Source organism: Kogia breviceps, chromosome 17 (genome assembly GCF_026419965.1).
Source record: "Kogia breviceps isolate mKogBre1 chromosome 17, mKogBre1 haplotype 1, whole genome shotgun sequence".
In the NCBI taxonomy this organism is placed as follows: Eukaryota; Metazoa; Chordata; class Mammalia; order Artiodactyla; family Physeteridae; genus Kogia; species Kogia breviceps.
In genome coordinates, this window is record NC_081326.1 from 31085183 (window position 1) to 31103167 (window position 17985).

At 38.3% G+C, this 17985-nt stretch overlaps 1 protein-coding gene across 5 annotated transcripts in view; it reads left to right on the top strand.

Annotated features, from left to right (window-relative positions):
• Positions 1 to 17335, top strand: part of DECR1 (2,4-dienoyl-CoA reductase 1) — a 39499-nt gene extending 22164 nt beyond the window's left edge. For 3 of the 5 annotated variants that reach the window (XM_059043584.2, XM_059043585.2, XM_067018116.1), the window contains 5 exons: positions 3415 to 3514; positions 7830 to 7902; positions 16413 to 16559; positions 17014 to 17076; positions 17179 to 17335. In XM_059043584.2, coding sequence (XP_058899567.1) covers positions 3415 to 3514; positions 7830 to 7902; positions 16413 to 16559; positions 17014 to 17076; positions 17179 to 17238 — 443 coding nt within the window. In that variant the 3' untranslated portion in view covers positions 17239 to 17335. Of the gene's footprint in view, positions 1 to 3414; positions 3515 to 7829; positions 7903 to 16412; positions 16560 to 17013; positions 17090 to 17178 lie in introns of all 5 variants that reach the window. The other 2 variants (XM_067018114.1, XM_067018115.1) reach the window with 1 other exon arrangement.
• The last annotated feature ends 650 nt before the right edge of the window (positions 17336 to 17985 follow it).

The following is a 17985-nucleotide window of genomic DNA, read 5'->3' on the forward strand; positions in this document are numbered from 1 at the left end:
ATAGGAAAGAAAGAAAGGTGGGAAGAAAGAAAGGAAAGAAGGAAGGAAGAAAGGAAGGAAGGAAGGAAGGAAAGAAGGAAGAAAGGAAGGGAGGAAGGAAAGGAGGAAAGAAGGGAGGAAGAGAGGGAGGAAGAGAGGAAGGAAGGGAGGAAGAAAGGAGGGAAGACAGGATGTAAGAAAGAAAGAAAAGAGAAAGAAAGAAAGGATAAAATAAAATTATTAATATATATTGATTAAGAAGAAAAATTTTAAAAAGAAAAAAACAAAAACAAAAACAGTTCAGTTAGATCCTTAGGACAAATGGTGAAAGCAAAGCTATACAGACAAAATCTCACACAGCAGCACACACATACACACTCACAAAAAGAGAAAAAGGGGAAAGTAATAATGTATCTTGCTTCCAAAGTCCACCTCCTCAACTCGGGATGATTCACTGTCTGTTCAGGTATTCTACAGATGCAGGGCACTTCAAGTTGATTGTGGAGATTTAATCCGCTGCTTCTGAGGCTGCTGGGAGAGACCTTCCCCTCTCCTCTTTGTTCACACAGTTCCTGGGGTTCAGCTTTGAACTTGGCCCCACCTCTGTGCGTAGGTCATCCGAGGGCGTCTGCTCTTCGCTTAGGCAGGACGGGGTTAAAGGAGCAGCTGATTCAGGGGCTCTGGCTCAGGCCCGGGGGGAGGGAGGGGTACGGATGCGGGGCGAGCCTGCGGTGGCAGAGGCCGGCGTGACACTGTACCAGCCCGAGGCGCGCCGCGCGTTCTCCCAGGGAAGCTGTCCCTGGATCCCTGGACCCTGGCAGTGGCAGGCTGCACAGGCTCCCGCGAGGGGGGAGGTGTGGAGAGTGACCTTTGCTCACACACAGGCCTCTTGGTGGTGGCAGCAGCAGCCCTAGCGTCCCACGCCCGTCCCTGGTGTCCACGCCGACAGCTCGGCTTGCGCCCGTTTCTGGAGCTCCTTTACCCGGCGCGGTTAGTCCCTTCTCCTCGTGCACCTGGAAACAAGAGAGGCAAGGAAGTCTCTTGTCTCTTTGGCAGCTCCGCGCCCGTTTCTGGAGCTCTTTTAAGCGGTGTGCTTAAAGCCCTCTCCTTGGGTACCAGGCAACAAAGAGCGAAGAAAAGGTCTCTTGCCTCTTCGGCAGCTCCAGACTTCTCCCAGACTCCCTCCCGGCTAGCTGTGGTTCACTAACCCCTTCAGGCTGTGTTCACGCAGCCAACCCCAGTCCTCTCCCCGAGCCTCAGCTCCCAGCCCCCCCCTTCCCAGCGGCTGAACAGACAAGCCTCTTGGGCTGGTGAGTGCCGGTTGGCACCAGTCCTCTGTGCGGGAATCTCTCCGCTTTGCCCTCTGCACCCTGTTACTGCACTCTCCTCTGTGGCTCTGAGGCTTCCCCCTCTGCCACCCACAGTCTCCGCCCATGAAGGGGCTTCTAGTGTGTGGAAACCTTTTCTCCTTCACAGCTCCTTCCCACTGGTGCAAGTCCCGTCCCTATTATTTTGTCTCTGTTTTTTTTTTGTTTTGCCCTACCCAGGTACGTGGGGTGTTTCTTGCCTTTTGGAAGGTCTGAGGTCTTCTGCCAGCGTTCAGTGGGTGTTCTATAGGAGCAGTTCAATGTGTAGATGTATTTCTGATGTATCTGTGGGGAGGAAGGTGATCTCTGCATCTTACTCTTCTGCCATCTTCTGTCTGATCCTCTTTGCCCATTTTTTAATTGGGCTGTTTGTTTTTTTGATATTGAGTTGTATGAGCTGTTTACATATTTTGGATATTAACCCCATCTTATTTGCCAGTATTTTCTCCCATTCAGTAGGTTTTTATATTTCATCCATGGATTTCTTCATTGTACGAAAGCTGTTAAGTTTAATTAGTTCCCATTTGTTAATTTTTGCTTTTATTCTTTTGTCTTAGGAGACACATCCAAAAAAATATTGCTGTGGTTTATGTCAAAGTGTGTTCTGCCTATATTCTCTCCTAGGAATTTTATGGTTTTAGGTCTTTTTAGGTCTTTCATTCATTTTGACTTTATTTTTGTATATGGTGTGAGGAAATGTTCTAATCTTATTCTTTTACATGTAGCTGTCCAGTGTACAATATCATTTGAAAGGTCTTCATCTGCTAATTCTATCTTCTGTGTCATTTCTGAGAGTCTTTCTATTATCTGAGTTTTCTCCTGGTTGTTTCTGTGTCTTTTCATGTGTAGTAATTTTTGGTTGCATGCTGTGAATTTTATGTTGTTGTTTTTGGTGTGTGTGTGTGTGTGTGTGTGTGTGTGTGTGGTGTCCACATATGTGTATGCATTTTAATTTCCCTTTGAATTAAAACCTTGTGGACGAGGTTGATCAGTTCAGTGTTCATTTTTAAGCTTTATTTGGGTGAGTCTAGGGTATACTTTACTTTTGAGCTGATTTAACCCTCCTATTAATGCACAGCCCTTCTGAACGTTCCACTGAAAGCCCTGGATTTTCAACAAAGCTGCTCAGACTCACTTATCTCCCAGCCCTATGTGTACTCTGGGAATTGTTCAGCTTATGGTTCCCAGGCAGTTGTTCTTCGCCTGGCCTTATGGAATCTTACCCTAAACATGTACAGCTTGGTGTTTGGCCAGAGACTCAAGGATACACTATGCAGATTTATGGGGCTCTATCTTTACATACTTTTCTCTTTGGGGGAACTCTCCTCACTAATTGCAACTTCCTCAGTCTTTCTAAAATCTGATCTGTCTCCTCAACTCAGTTATAATGCCTTATTTGGCTATTTTCCTACTTCTTGTGCCACAGTCTATATGACATATGTATATAGTATAACATAGAGTATGTAATATAGAATATATAGTATGTATATATATGTAGTATATAGTATGTACTATAGTATACGTACAGTACCTTTAGGCAAAATCTGATCTTAGGGCTCATTTCATTTGTCTTTCTTCTCTCAGGAATTGCCATCTTTACCTGCCCGCTAAACAGTATCTGAATATAGTGGTATCATATATTTGATACAGTTTCTTTGTGTTTACAGGAGGAGGACAAATCCATGATGCTGGAGGCAGAAGTCCTTGCTAATTTAGTTTTGGTTCCAATTTATTCGTATAAATGGGTTAATGGAAAAACTGTCCAGCTGATTATGCAGGGTATAATAGGGCCATACCTTTGAGATTTGAGCCTTGGTATTGACTCACCTGGTATAGAATTTTAATTAAGTACAGACTGGACCATCCTGAACGGCAGCAAGATTACTAGCAAAGATGTAGCAATTTTATTAGATTACTCTTTCATTAATTTAGGCTTAGTGAAGTTTTGAAAAATTCTTCAGTTTTTGTTATACCCTCTTGAATTAGATCCCATTATTATAAATAATGTTTTCCTGATGTGAATTGATTTAGCTATATTGTTAATTACTGTATCATTTTAAAATGTCAGGAGCATCGTTTCTTGCTATTACAACCATCTATGCTGAGACTGGGTCAGGTTTTGTAGTACCAAGTGCTTCTGCCAAAGCAGGAGTGGAGGCCATGAACAAGTGAGTACTACTTTGTTAATCCTGTCACTGAAGATAAATAATGTGCTTTGGTAGCTTGTGTAACTAAATTCCTGCTTTCTAGTCTCTTTCCAGAGAAAAATGAAACAGACTAATTTGGATTCACCAGGAGACATTCTATTTCATGAATAGGTCCTATTTGTCTACAGCAGCACTGTCCAGTAGAATTTTCCACAATGATCGAACTGTTCTGTAAATCTGCAGTATCCAATAGCTATATGTGGCCATTGAACCTTTGCATTCTGGCTACTGTGACTGAGAAACTAAATTTTATTTAATTTTAATTACTTATCCAGTATGACTGTGTATTATAAAGTATGAGAAAAAGGCTGATAGGAACTCAGACTAGTGTATCCATGTATCTTTACTAGTGCCCCCTCTGACCTCTCTTAAACATACCTTCATCCTTTTATTGTACATACTATACATGATTAATAGAACTAACATAGACAGTGACCACTTGTCAGCTCTTTTGGCCTTTTCTCAGCAGCATATGATTGCTTTTTGAATCAGTTCCCCATTGGCCTTTTCCACTGTCTTAGTTGTAATGTAAGGTCTTATCATTGCTTGTCTTGCTTACTGTAATAACCCCATAATATGTTTCTCTGCTACCAGTTTCTTTTCTCTTTATTTTTTATTCACATTCCCACAAGACTCATCTTTCTAGAAATGTATATCTGCTTATTATAATGCCTAGCTAAAAACCTTAGATCATTTTTCTACTACTCTTTGGAATAAAAGCCAAAACTCAATATGGTATTCTAAACAGACTTGTCCCTGGCCTTTCTTTATTCATTGACTTATTTGATAAATATTTATTGTGTATCTTTTGTGTACATGGGATACAGGGATATGATAGTGATGGAAATAGAACAGTCCTCATTCTCACCTGAACTTGCATTCTTTTACCATTATTCCTGTGCTTTTAATTACCATCATTCCTGTGCTCTATATTTTCTTAAACACACCACACATTTTCATATCTCTATGCCTGGGTTATGCTGTTGTTGGAATTTGCTGTGATATTTTGCCTCCCTTCAGGGCGCTTGTATCACCTCCTCTGGGATATGTTCTTTCATTTCTCTAGAAGAGAATTAACCATTCTCTCCTCTTTGCACCCTTAAAACTTTGTTTATTCCAATCTAGTGAGAAGACTAACACATTAATAAATGCCATCCAGTGTTGTAGATTCTAAAATGAAGGGGCACAGAGAAGGGCATTGTAGACTATTTTTAACATATCATTAAAGCTATATGACTTCCCCAATAGAATGTGTGTTCCGTGAGAGAAGAAAGCATATCTTATTCATCTTTGTATACTCATTGCTCAGCAAGATCGGGTACATAGCTGGTGCTCAGTGCTTGCAGAACTACATAATTGTTCTCTTTTTCGAGTAGTCTCAAGGTTCTTTTTAACATTTAAGCCAGTAATACACATTTGTTTGAGATACAAAGAAGTCATACTTTACTCAGCAGTTTAGTTTGAATAGAGATAATTACCGTTTTGGGGGTTCTTTTTTAAGGTCAAATGTATTGGAAATAAGGGATTTGAACTTGACTATTTTGGCACCATTTGTACAATATTTGTTTTGTCAAGATCTTTGACTCTTGTTAGAGGTTTCAATTTCATGTCTTTTAAGGACTATGATTCTGTGCTGCTTTTTTGGTATTACTGCATAGTGAATTGCACATAGCAGATGCTCAATAAATGTGTACCTTCCTCCCCAGCCCATGTTCCCATCAGCCCTCTTTCATATTTTATAATACACAATCATACCAGATAAGGTCTTGTAGGTCCCTGAATACTGCATGTTGTTTATGCCTTTGTCCTTTACTCACACTGGCCCATATGCCTGGGCTATCTTCTTTTCTCCACCCAGCTTCTAATATCTCCCATCCTCTTCTTTCCCCCTTACTCCCACAAAAAACTCCTAATCCTTCTTCAAGTGTCAGCTCAATTATCACCTTCTGAGGGAAGCCTTCCATGTACTTCAGGAAGGCATAGGTACTTCTTCCTTTAAGTAGCCTCGGCGCGTATTACACAGTTTCTAGGATAGTAGTATCTAGTTCATTATACAACTAAAGTGACCTCTCTTGAGAGAGGGACTATCTCCTGAAAGCAGGGCTGCCTTTCTTTATTTGAGGGTATTGGCTTATAGTAAGCTCACAATAAACACCTGTTGATTGAAAAACAATAATGGTTAACATTATTGAGTATATTGTACTTAGCCTTAACTTAGGCTCTTAACATGCAGAGTGAGCCAGTGAGGTGGATACCTCATGTTTACAATAGATCTTGAGAATATAAACTAGGTTAAGAGAGCTAGCACTAGAACAAATTTATCTGTTGCACCTATGAATAGAGATAGCATGGCTTTTCCTCTTAAGCCAGTTTCCTTAATAGCTTGCCCAGTTTTTCACAGAATGCTGTAAACTGCTCAGCTCAGTAATTCTGTTAAGACACACAGCTACTACTTCCCTAGCAATCTAGTAGGTGCACTACAAGTACATACCCAGGGTAGGTATGGTCTTGGACTCTGTCAAAGGTATCACTCAGAAAAGCAATTTTTATGTATGATTTGCCTGAAAGAGATGCATCCCATTTCTCTAAAATGCACCAGTGGATTAATCAGATTAACAGACTGTACTTGGAGCACAGTGCTTTCTAAAGCATTGTTAATGTTAATGCTTACCTTAGTGGCTATCTTATAATTACATAGAGCTTATGTTAATGGATATCTTATAATGACACAAAACTTATCCCTTTGTATCTATTGCAAGGATACAGTGTCTTAAGGACATTACTATACTACACAATTTTCCTTTTATACGTTTTCTTGGAAGAAATGTTTTATTAAATTTTTTTGTCAGAAACAATTGTGTTTTTCCTGAGAGATTAGCTTGCTTTTTTGGTTATGGGCAGTGTGAATTGTGTAACTGATTAGGCTTACCTTTTGCATAGCATCATGGAAGGAGTAGATACAAGTTTTTGACCTGCCTATTATAATTATATGGAATATCACAATACATTTAGTTATAAGTTTCATTCTTGACTTCTTTATATTTCCTTATCCTTGTTTTGTTTGTTTTCTTTATTTTCAAGTAATTTTATCTTCCTCATTTGCATTATATGTATTCCTTAAGTTACGTTAAATCATTTTTTGAAAGTAGATTAAGTATGCACACAAATATACATATGAATATAAATTGCTAAAATAAGTTTAGGTAATAAAAGTTAGACATATCTGTCAAGTAAGCTTTTTTTTTTTAAATTTACTTTTGGCTGCATTGGGTCTTCATTGCTGTGCATGGGCTTTCTCTTGTTGCAGCGAGTGGGGGCTACTCTTTGTTTTGGTGTATGAGCTTCTCATTGCAGTGGCTTCTCTTGTTGCGGAGCACGGGCTCTAGGCACACGGGCTTCAGTAGTTGTGGCACTCAGGCTCAGCAGTTGTGGCTCTTGGGGTCTAGAGCTCAGGCTCAGTAGTTGTGGCACATGGGCTTAGTTGCTCTGTGGCATATGGGATCTTCCCGGAGCAGAGCTCAAACCTGTGTCTCCTGCATTGGCAGGCAGATTCTTAACCACTGCACCACCAGGGAAGTCCCACGTAGGCTTTTAAAACAGGTTGCTTCTTCAAGGTGTCATGTTTGCTATTAGTGTTCTATTTTGCTTCAGGGCATTTAGCAAGATTCTTTTAGATTCTTATTTCCTTTTTAGCTCAGTTCAACAATTGTATTAAAGCCTAGTTAGACATGATATGGTTAATATTTTAAATCTATGTAATCCATCTCTTCTCAATTAAGGCACTTGTAATGTTGCAAACATTGTAATCTAATGTATTATGAGTAAAGTTACATTGAACTTTATAAGTGCAGGACTGAACTCCAGAAAATGTGGGGGAGAGATGTGAATCTCTTCCTTCTTTAAGCTAAATAATGATACCCTTTTTAAAAATGTGTATTGATATTGGACTTCGTTCAAAATGTGAATGGTAAGCCATCTAGCATAGTGCTTTAGGACACTAAAATGAAAATGGTAGAGAGTACAGCAGAGTGTGATTAAGGGCACAAACTCTAGAGCTAGACTGCTACAGGTTGACTTAACTAGCCATATTATCCAGAGCAAATGATTTAACTTCTCTGTGCCTCAATTTCCTTGTCTGTAACAGGGGGAATAATAATAGTACCTACCTATTGGAGTTGTAGTCTCTGGCATTTAATAAGCATGCAGTCTTGGTTATTAGTATTTTTAATATATAATATAATATTCTAGAATCTGTGTTGTTTATTTTAATTTTTAGGTCTCTTGCAGCTGAATGGGGTAAATATGGAATGAGATTCAACGTGATTCAACCGGGGCCTATAAAAACCAAAGTAAGTTTTGGTTTGCTTATGATCACATTTTGAGTGATTAAGGAGTGAAAGATAGATAGATAGATTCTGATGTGTGCAGGATTTTCCAGCAATACCTTAGGTTGGAGCCCTGGTGGAAGGGAAGAGGGTTTTGCCATTATCCAACATAAGAAATAAGGAGGTGGGCAAGAATACAGCAGCTATACAACTCCTTGATAAGGTGTATTTCAGTGTCATAATCTTTCTGGGATCTTTTATGCCATCAATTTTGGCATTTTGTCTGATTTGCTTTTATGATCTGTTATTCTGTTATACTTCTTAATTTTTACTATATTTTAAAGGTTCTTACTTTGACATCCTTTTTTAAAATCATGGAAATGTAACTATATTTTAAATTTAAGAGATGCTTTAGAAATTTATCATATAAGCTTGGTCTTGTTATAGGCAACATTTTCTTTGGCACATGTCTGTGCCTTTTTACTTTCAAACACTATTATGCACATCATCTAATTCCCATGTCTCTCTGATTAAAAATCCTTCTGATGGCATGCGTTTCACCTGAAATCAGATATTACAACTCATAATCATCACTAATGCTGTTAAGGGTTCACAGGTTCTCTGTTCTCTCACATTACCCCAAATTACTTCACTCTCATACTTCTTTTTGTTTCCGTGTAAAGCAAGAATTTATAATCCCAACTGGGATGTTTCTTTGAAGGCCCAGGTGAAATTTGCTAAGTTGTTTCTGTTGTATAAACTGAAAATAATGCAAAGGAGTATTTGGCTTGTAGATGGTTCTGGGGTATTAAATATTAACATGGAGATCATTGTATTAATTTATTTAGCAGTTTGAAGGGTGGAAAATGGAAAGAAAAACTACCTGAGTGAGTGAAACTTGACTGAATATCTTATTTGTTTGGCAGTTCTATAATAAAAAATAATAAAATTAATGGAAAAATAATTCAAAGGCACATATTAAAACACATGATTTAGAATAGCACTGTGCTAAGCACTATCTTATATATAGTCATAGAAACTTCTTTCTAGGACCTCAGTATCTAGGAAAGATCATCTGCATTTTATTATTTATTTAACATGTATTTACTGAGTGCCTTCTTTATGCAAAGGTGCTAAGAAAGATACATAAACATTTGTGACAGATGCTTGCCGTCAAGGAGCTTTTAGTCTAGCGATATAGGTGTAAGTTTTATGCAAATAACATGCATATAGTTTTAAAGAGATTAAAAGAAAATTGAAGTATAGAAACTCTCTAGCAAGTGCTGATAGAACCAGGATTGGGACCTTTGTCTACCCTTTGTCTTTGATGCTTTATACTTGCCTAGGGAGAGCTGAAGTGCTCACAAAGAGCCTGTGTGTGCTTGCTATGTCTCATATCTGTGTTATTGAAGAGAGTTGTCACCTAGACTTCCAGGCACTGGTAGAGAAAAAGCCAATTATTTTTATTAATCAACGCGTATGCATACTTTATCTTGGTCTGCTTTTTATCATTAACAGAAGGCAGAAATTGTTTGGCAAATTTCGTATGGTTTTTCTCTCTCTGGAATCTACTTGAATTTAATATTCCTACATACTTGTTTTCTTCCTTTTCTATTATTTTGAGAAGAAAAGGAATTGCCTCTTAAATATTTCCTATTTGAATCATTTTCCTGTGTTTACTAAATCAAATGACAGTACCAGTGCTACCTCCACCACACTAAATTTGTACATATTTCAGAGTACTTTCATATACATTTTCTCGTTTCTTAGACAACAATTTTGTGAGATAGCTAAGACAGGCATCCTCATTTTACATATGAGGCAACTAAGGTAAAAAGGTTATATTTTCTAGTGTTTTTTTTTAAACATCGTTATTACAGTATAATTGCTTTACAATGGTGTGTCGGTTTCTGCTTTATAACAAAGTGAATCATTTATACATATGTTCCCATCTCTCTTGCAACTCCCTCCCTCCCACCCTCCCTATCCCACCCCTCTAGGTGGACACAAAGCACCGAGCTGATCTCCCTGTGCTATGCGGCTGCTTCCCACTAGCTATCTATTTTACATTTGGTAGTGTATATATGTCCATGCCAATCTCTCACTTTGTCCCAGCTTACCCTTCCCCCTCCCTGTATCCTCAATTCCATTCTCTAGTAGGTCTGCATCTTTATTCCCATCTTGCCCCTAGGTTCTTCTGACCATTTTTTTTGATTCCATATATATGTGTTAGCTTATGGTATTTGTTTTTCTTTTTCTGACTTACTTCACTCTGTATGACAAATTCTAGGTCCATCCACCTCACTACAAATAACTCAGTTTCGTTCCTTTTTATGGCTGAGTAATATTCCATTGTATATATGTGCCACATCTTTTTTTTTAACATCTTTATTGGAGTATAATTGCTTTGCAATGGTGTGTTAGTTTCTGCTTTACAACAAAGTGAATCAGTTATACATATACATATGTTCCCATATCTCTTCCCTCTTGCATCTCCATCCCTCCCACCCTCCCTATCCCACCCCTCTAGGTGGTCACAAACCACCTAACTGATCTCCCTGTGCCAAGCGGCTGTTTCCCACTAGCTATCCACCCTACATTTGGTAGTGTATATATGTCCCTGCCACTCTCTCACTTCGTCACACCTTACCCTTCCCCCTCCCCATATCCTCAAGTCCATGCTCTAGTAGGTCTGTGTTTTATTCCCATCCTACTCCTAGTCTCTTCATGACATTTTTTTTCTTAGATTCCATATATATATTAGCATACGGTATTTGTTTTTCTCCTTCTGACTTAACTTCACTCTGTATGACAGACTCCAGGTCCATCCAGCTCACTACAAATAACTCAATTTCATTTCTTTTTATGGCTGAGTAATATTCCATTGTATATATGTGCCACATCTTCTTTATCCATTCATCAGTTGATGGACACTTAGGTTGCTTCCATGTCCTGGCTATTGTAAATAGAGCTGCAATGAACATTTTGCTACATGACTGTTTTTGCATTATGGTTTTCTCAGGGTATAGGCCCAGTAGTGGGATTGCTGTGTTCTATGGCAGTTCTATTTTTAGTTTTTTAAGGAACCTCCATACTGTTCTCCATAGTGGCTGTATCAATTTACATTCCCACCAGCAGTGCAAGAGGGTTCCCTTTTCTCCACACCCTCTCCATCATTTATTGTTTGTAGATTTTTTGATGAAGGCCATTCTGACTGGTGTGAGATGAAATCTCATTGTAGTTTTTTTTTTTTTTTTTTTTTCAGTACATGGGCCTCTCACTGTTGTGGCCTCTCCCATTGCAGAGCACAGGCTCTGGACGCACAGGCTCAGCAGCCATGGCTCATGGGCCTAGCTGCTCCACGGCATGTGGGATCTTCCCGGACTGGGGCATGAACCCATGTCCCCTGCATCGGCAGGCAGACTCTCAACCACTGCACCACCAGGGAAGCCCTCTCATTGTAGTTTTGATTGTCATTTCTCTAATGATTAATGATGTTGAGCATTCTTTCATGTGTTTGTTGGCAATCTGTATATGTTCTTTGGAGAAATGTCTGTTTAGGTCTTCTGCCCATTTTTTGGATTGGTTCATTTGTTTTCTTGATATTGAGCTGCATGAGTTGCTTGTATGTTTTGGAGATTAATCCTTTGTCAGTTGCTTCATTTGCAAATATTTTCTCCCATTCCGAGGGTTGTCTTTTCGCCTTGTTTATGATTTCCTTTGCTGTGCAAAAGCTTTTCAGTTTCATTAGGTCCCATCTGTTTACTTTTGTTTTTATTTCCATTCCTCTAGGAGGTGGGTCAAAAAGGATCTTGCTGTGATTTATGTCATAGAGTGTTCTGCCTATGTTTTCCTCTAGAGTTTGATGATGTCTGGCCTTACATTTTGGTCTTTAATCCATTTAGAGTTTATTTTTGTGTATGGTGTTAGGGAGTGTTCTAATTTCATTCTTTTACATGTAGCTGTCCAGTTTTCCCAAAACCACTTATTGAAGAGGCTGTCTTTTCTCCACTGTATATTCTTGCCTCCTTTACCAAAGATAAGGTGACCATATGTGTGTGAGTTTATCTCTGGGCTTTCTATCCTGTTCCATTGATCTATATTTCTGTTTTTGTGCCAGTACCATGCTGTCTTGACTACTGTAGCTTTGTAGTATAGTCTGAAGTCAGGGAGCCTGATTCCTCCAGCTCCATTTTTCTTTCTCAAGATAGCTTTGGCTATTCGAGGTCTTTGTGTTTCCATGAAAATTTTGAAATTTTTTGTTCTAGTTCTGTAAAAAATGCCAGTGGTAGTTTGATAGGGACTGCATTGAATCTGTAGATTGCTTTGGGTAGTAGAATCATTTTCACATTGTTGATTCTTCCAGTCCAAGAACATGGTATATCTCTCCATCTATTTGAATCACCTTTAATTTCTTTCATCAGTGTCTTATAATTATCTGCATACAGGTCTTTTGTCTCCTTAGGTAGGTTTATTCCTAGGTATTTTATTCTTTTTGTTGCAATTGTAAATGGAAGTGTTTTCTTAATTTCACTTTCATATTTTTCATCATTAGTGTATAGAAATGCAAGAGATTACTGTGCATTAATTTTGTATCCTGGTACTTTACTAAATTCATTGATTAGCTCTAAGAGTTTTCTGGTAGCATCTTTAGGATTCTCTATGTATAATATCATGTCATCTGCAAACAGTGACAGCTTTACTTCTTTTCCAACTTGGATTCCTTTTTATTTATTTTTCTTCTGATTGCTGTGGCTACAACTTCCAAAACTATGTTGAATAATAGTGGTGATAGTGGGCAACCTTATCTTGTTCCTGATCTTAGTGGAAATGCTTTCAGTTTTTCACCATTGAGGATAATGTTGGCTGTGGGTTTGTCATATCTGACCTTTATTATGTTGAGGGAAGTCCCCTCTACACCTACTTTATGGAGGGTTTTTATCATAAATGGGTGTTGAATTTTGCCGAAAGCATTCTCTGCATCTATTGAGATGATCATATGGTTTTTCTCCTTCAAATTGTTAATATGGTGTATCACGTTGATTGATTTGCGTGTATTGAAGAATCCTTGCTTTCCTGGTATAAACCCCACTTGATCATAATGTATGATCCTTTTAATGTGCTGTTGGATTCTGTTTGCTATTATTTTGTTGATTTTTGCATCTATGTTCATCTGTGATATTGGCCTATAATTTTCTTTCTTTGTGATATCTTTGTCTGGTTTTGGTATCAGAGTGATGGTGGCCTTGTAGAATGAGTTGGGGAGTGTTCCTCCCTCTGCTATATTTTGGAAGAGGTTGAGAAGGATAGGTGTTAGCTCTTCTCTAAATGTTTGATAGAATTCACATGTGAAGCCATCTCGTCCTGGGCTTTTGTTTCTTGGAAGATTTTTATCACAGTTTCAATTTCAGTGCTTGTGTGGTCTGTTCATATTTTCTATTTCTTCCTGGTTCAGTCTCAGAAGGTTGTGCATTTCTAAGAATTTGTCCATTTCTTCCAGGTTGTCCATTTTATTGGCATACAGTTGCTTATAGTAATCTCTAATAATATTTTGTATTTTTGCAGTGTCCATTGTTACCTCTCCGTTTTCATTTCTAATTCTATTGATTTGAGTCTTCTCCCTTTTTTCTTGATGAGTCTGGCTAATGGTTTATCAATTTTGTTTATCTTCTCAAAGAACCAGCTTTTAGTTTTATTCATCTTCAATATTGTTTCATTTCTTTTTCATTTATTTCTGATCTGATCGTTACGATTTCTTTCATTCAGCTAACTTTGGCATTTTTTTGTTCTTCTCTCTCCAGTTGCTTTTGGTTTAAGGTTAGGTTGTTTATTTGAGATGTGTCTTGTTTCTTAAGGTACGCTTGTATAGCTATAAACTTCCTTCTTAGAACTGCTTTTGCTGCATCCCATAGGTTTTGAGTTGTTGTGTTTTCATTGTCATTTGTTTCTAGGTATTTTTTGATTTCCCCTTTGATTTCTTCAGTGATCTTTTGGTTATTAAGTAGTGTGTTGTTTAGCCTCCATGTGTTTGTATTTCTTCCAGATTTTTTTGTGTAATTGATATCTAGTCTCATAGCGTAGTGTTCAGAAAAGATACTTGATATGATTTCAATTTTCTTAAATTTACCAAGGCTTGATTTGTGACCCAAGATAGGATCTATCCTGGAGAATGTTCCATGAGCCCTTGAGAAGAATGTGTATTCTGTTGTTTTTGGGTGGAATGTCCTATGAATATCAATTAAGTCCCTCTTGTTTAATGTATCATTTAAAGCTTGTGTTTCCTTATCTATTTTCATTTTGGATGATGTGTCCATTGGTGAAAGTGCGGTGTTAAGGTCCCCTACTATGATTGTGTTACTGTCAATTTCCCCTTTTATGGCAGTTAGTATTTGCCTTATGTATTGAGGTGCTCCTATGTTGGGTGCATAAATATTTACAATTGTTATATCTTCTTTATGGATCTATCCCTTGATCATTATGTAGTGTCCTTCTTTGTCTCTTGTAATAGTGTTTATTTTAAAGTCTATTTTGTCTGATATGAGAATTGCTACTCCAGCTTTCTTCTGATTTCCATTTGCCTGGAATATCTTTTTCCAACCCCTCACTTTCAGTCTGTATGTGTCCCTAGGTCTGAAGTGGGTCTCTTGTGGACAGCATATAGATGGGTCTTGTTTTTGTATCCATTCAGCCAGTCTGCGTCTTTGGTGGGAACATTTAATCCATTTACATTTAAGGTAATTATCAATATGTATGTTCCTATTCCCATTTTCTTAATTGTTTTGGGTTTGTTAAGGTAGGTCTTTTTCTTCTCTTGTGTTTCTTGCCTAGAGAAGTTCCTTTAGCATATTTTGTAAAGCTCGTTTGGTGGTGCTGAACTCTCTTAGCTTTTGCTTGTCTGTAAAAGTTTTAATTTCTCTGTCAAATCTGAATGAGATCCTTGCTGGGTAGAGTACTCTTGGTTGTAGGTTTTCTCTTTCATCACTTTCAATATGTCCTGCCAGTGCCTTCTGGCTTGCAGAGTTTCTGCAGAAAGATCAGCTGTTAAGCTTATGGGAATTCCCTTATGTGTTACTTGTTGCTTTTCCCTTGCTGCTTTTATTATTTGTTCTTTGTATTTAATTTTTCATAGTTTGATTAATATGTGTCTTGGCATGTTTCTCCTTGGATTTATCCTGTATGGGACTCTCTGTGCTTCCTGGACTTGATTAACTATTTCCTTTCCCATATTAGGGAATTTTTCAACTATAATCTCTTCAAATATTTTCTCAGTCCCTTTCTTTTTCTCTTCTTCTTCTGGGACCCCTATAATTCGAATGTTGGTGCGTTTAATATTGTCCCAGAGGTCTCTGAGATGGTCCTCTATTCTTTTCATTTTTTTTTCTTTATTCTGCACTGCAGTAGTTATTTCCACTATTTTATCTTCCAGGTCACTTATCCTTTCTTCTGCCTCAGTTATTCTGCTATTGATCCCTTCAAGAGAATTTTTAATTTCATTTATTGTGTTGTTCATCTCTGTTTGTTTGCTCTTCAGTTCTTCTAGGTCCTTGTTAAACGTTTCCTGTATTTTCTCCATTCTATTTCCAAGATTTTGGATCATCTTTACTATCATTTTTCTGAATTCAGTTTCAGATAGACTGCCTATTTCCTCTTCATTTGTTAGGTCTGGTGGGTTTTTGCCTTGCCCCTTCATCTGCTGTGTGTTCCTCTGTCTTCTCATCTTGCTTAACTTACTGTGTTTGTGGTCTCCTTTTCATAGGCTGCAGGTTTGTAGATCCCGTTGTTTTTGCTGTCTGTCCGCAGTGGCTAAGTTTGGTTCAGTTGGTTGTGTAGGCGTCCTGGTGGAGGGGAGTAGTGCCTGTGTTCTGGTGGATAAGGCTGGATCTTGTGTTTCTGGTGGGAAGGTCCACATCTGCTGGTGTGTTTTGGGGTGTCTGTGGTCTTATTATGATTTTCGGCAGCCTCTGTGCTAATGGATGGGGCTCTGTTCCTGTCTTGCTATTTGTTTGGCATAGGGTGTCCAGCACTGTAGCTTCCTGGTCATTGAGTGGAGCTGGGTGTTGGTGTTGAGATGGAGATCTGTGGGAGATTTTCGCCGTTTGTTATTACGTGGAGCTGGGAGGTCTCTTGTGTACCTGTGTCCTGAACGTGGCTCTCCCACCTCAGTGGCACAGCCCTGATGCCTGCCTGGAGCACTAAGAGCCTGTCCTCCACATGGCTGAATCACTGCAGAAACATTCTGGAAATGAAGCATGCTAATCTCGTAAACCCATTTAGAAATACCTTGGAGAAGAATCATGGAGTCCCTCCAATCTGGTTTTCCTTTTTCCTTCTGTCCTTTCTAGTGGTTTTTTTAAAGTCAGTATTGCATAAAATGAATATGGAAGAATTTGGTAAAACTCCGTGTTGCTTACAAGTACTAAGGTATGAATAGGCTGCCATAGTTACATTACATTTACTGCAAATTTATTTCTTAAATAGGAAAGCGGTTGTATTGAAAAAAAAAAAGCAACCTAATTATTTTCTTAATTCCTAAGGGTGCCTTTAGCCGTCTTGACCCAACTGGAGCTTTTGAAAAAGAAATGATTGACAGAATTCCCTGTGGTCGGCTAGGAACTGTGGAAGAACTTGCAAATCTTGCTGCTTTCCTTTGTAGTGATTATGCTTCATGGATTAATGGAGCTGTAAGCGTTGTTGTCTCTCAACTTTTTGGGAGGTGGATTTGGGGTGGGGATGTGGATTGTAGAACCAATCCTGACATTGTTGAATGTAAATATGATTTAAAGTAATTAGCTGTATTTAGTATATTATTTATAATATAGAAACATTAATATATATTGTTTAGCTTATGGAATTGATTCATTGATGTTAATTTTATTAAATGCAAATCACTCTGGTAGACATGCCTCTAAGATGAACTTTAAGATTGGGTATAATTTGAAATTGTAGAAATGATGGAGATAGGATTTTAAAGAGAGTAAATCAATTTAGATTTAATCATCAGTTCTGTCCTTAAAATTTAGGCTTTGATTGAAAGTGCCAAGGAGATATTCTATCCAGTTAGGAGGGAGAAATGGCTAATGGCTCAGAAACTTTTTAAAAGAAGTTAGTTTCACAGCTTTTATTATTATTTTTCAGGTAATTAGATTTGATGGTGGTGAGGAAGTACTTATTTCAGGGGAATTCAACAGTCTGAGGAAGGTAATGCCATTTTGTGAGTATAATATAATATTGGCAGTGAGGATACTAAGCTTTAAAAACACACAGGAACCTCATTAAATTGACTTCTTTTTTTTGTGGTAGGTCACCAGGGAGCAGTGGGACACAATAGAAGGACTCATCAGGAAGACAAAAGGCTCCTAAGACTACTCTGGCCTTCATCTTGGTTATAATGGAAATTATACAAACTGTCTATAATCTTTTGAATATTTTCAAGTCTAATAAATTGTTACTTAGCAAACATTGAGTGTGTATTATGTGCTAGGCCAATGGTAGGTAGATCTTGTATATTAAAAGATAAATAAGGGGCTTCCCTGGTGGCGCAGTGGTTGAGAGTCCGCCTGCCGATGCAGGGGATACGGGTTCGTGTCCTGGTCCGGAAAGATCCCACATGCCACGGGGCAGCTTGGCCCATGAGCGCCACGGCTGCTGAGCCTGCGCGTCCGGAGCCTGTGCTCCGCAACAGGAGAGGCCTCAACAGTGAGAGGCCCGCGTACTGCAAAAAAAAAAAAAAAAAAAAAAAAAAAAAAAGATAAATAAGATGGACTATTGTCCCTTTAAAGAATTTTTTTAAAATAAAAAGAGGAAAGTGAGTGAAGGCTTTTGATAGAGATGAAACGAGACTGGAAGTGCAGAGAAAGGAACAGATATTTGTAACCTGAAAAAATCAGGAAAAACTTAATGGTGAAAGTAGTATTTGAATTATATATTAAAACCATGTCTTTGGTGATGGTGCTTAAAAGAAAGTAGCGGATTTACAGTAAACCTAATGGACTCTGTCTTTTCAATGTATTTCCTTTTCATTGGACTTATGAATTGTCTTCTTTAGATAGCTCAGTATTAATTCACATAAGTGCTTGAGAGGACCTATTTTGTAGCCAGAGATTTTAT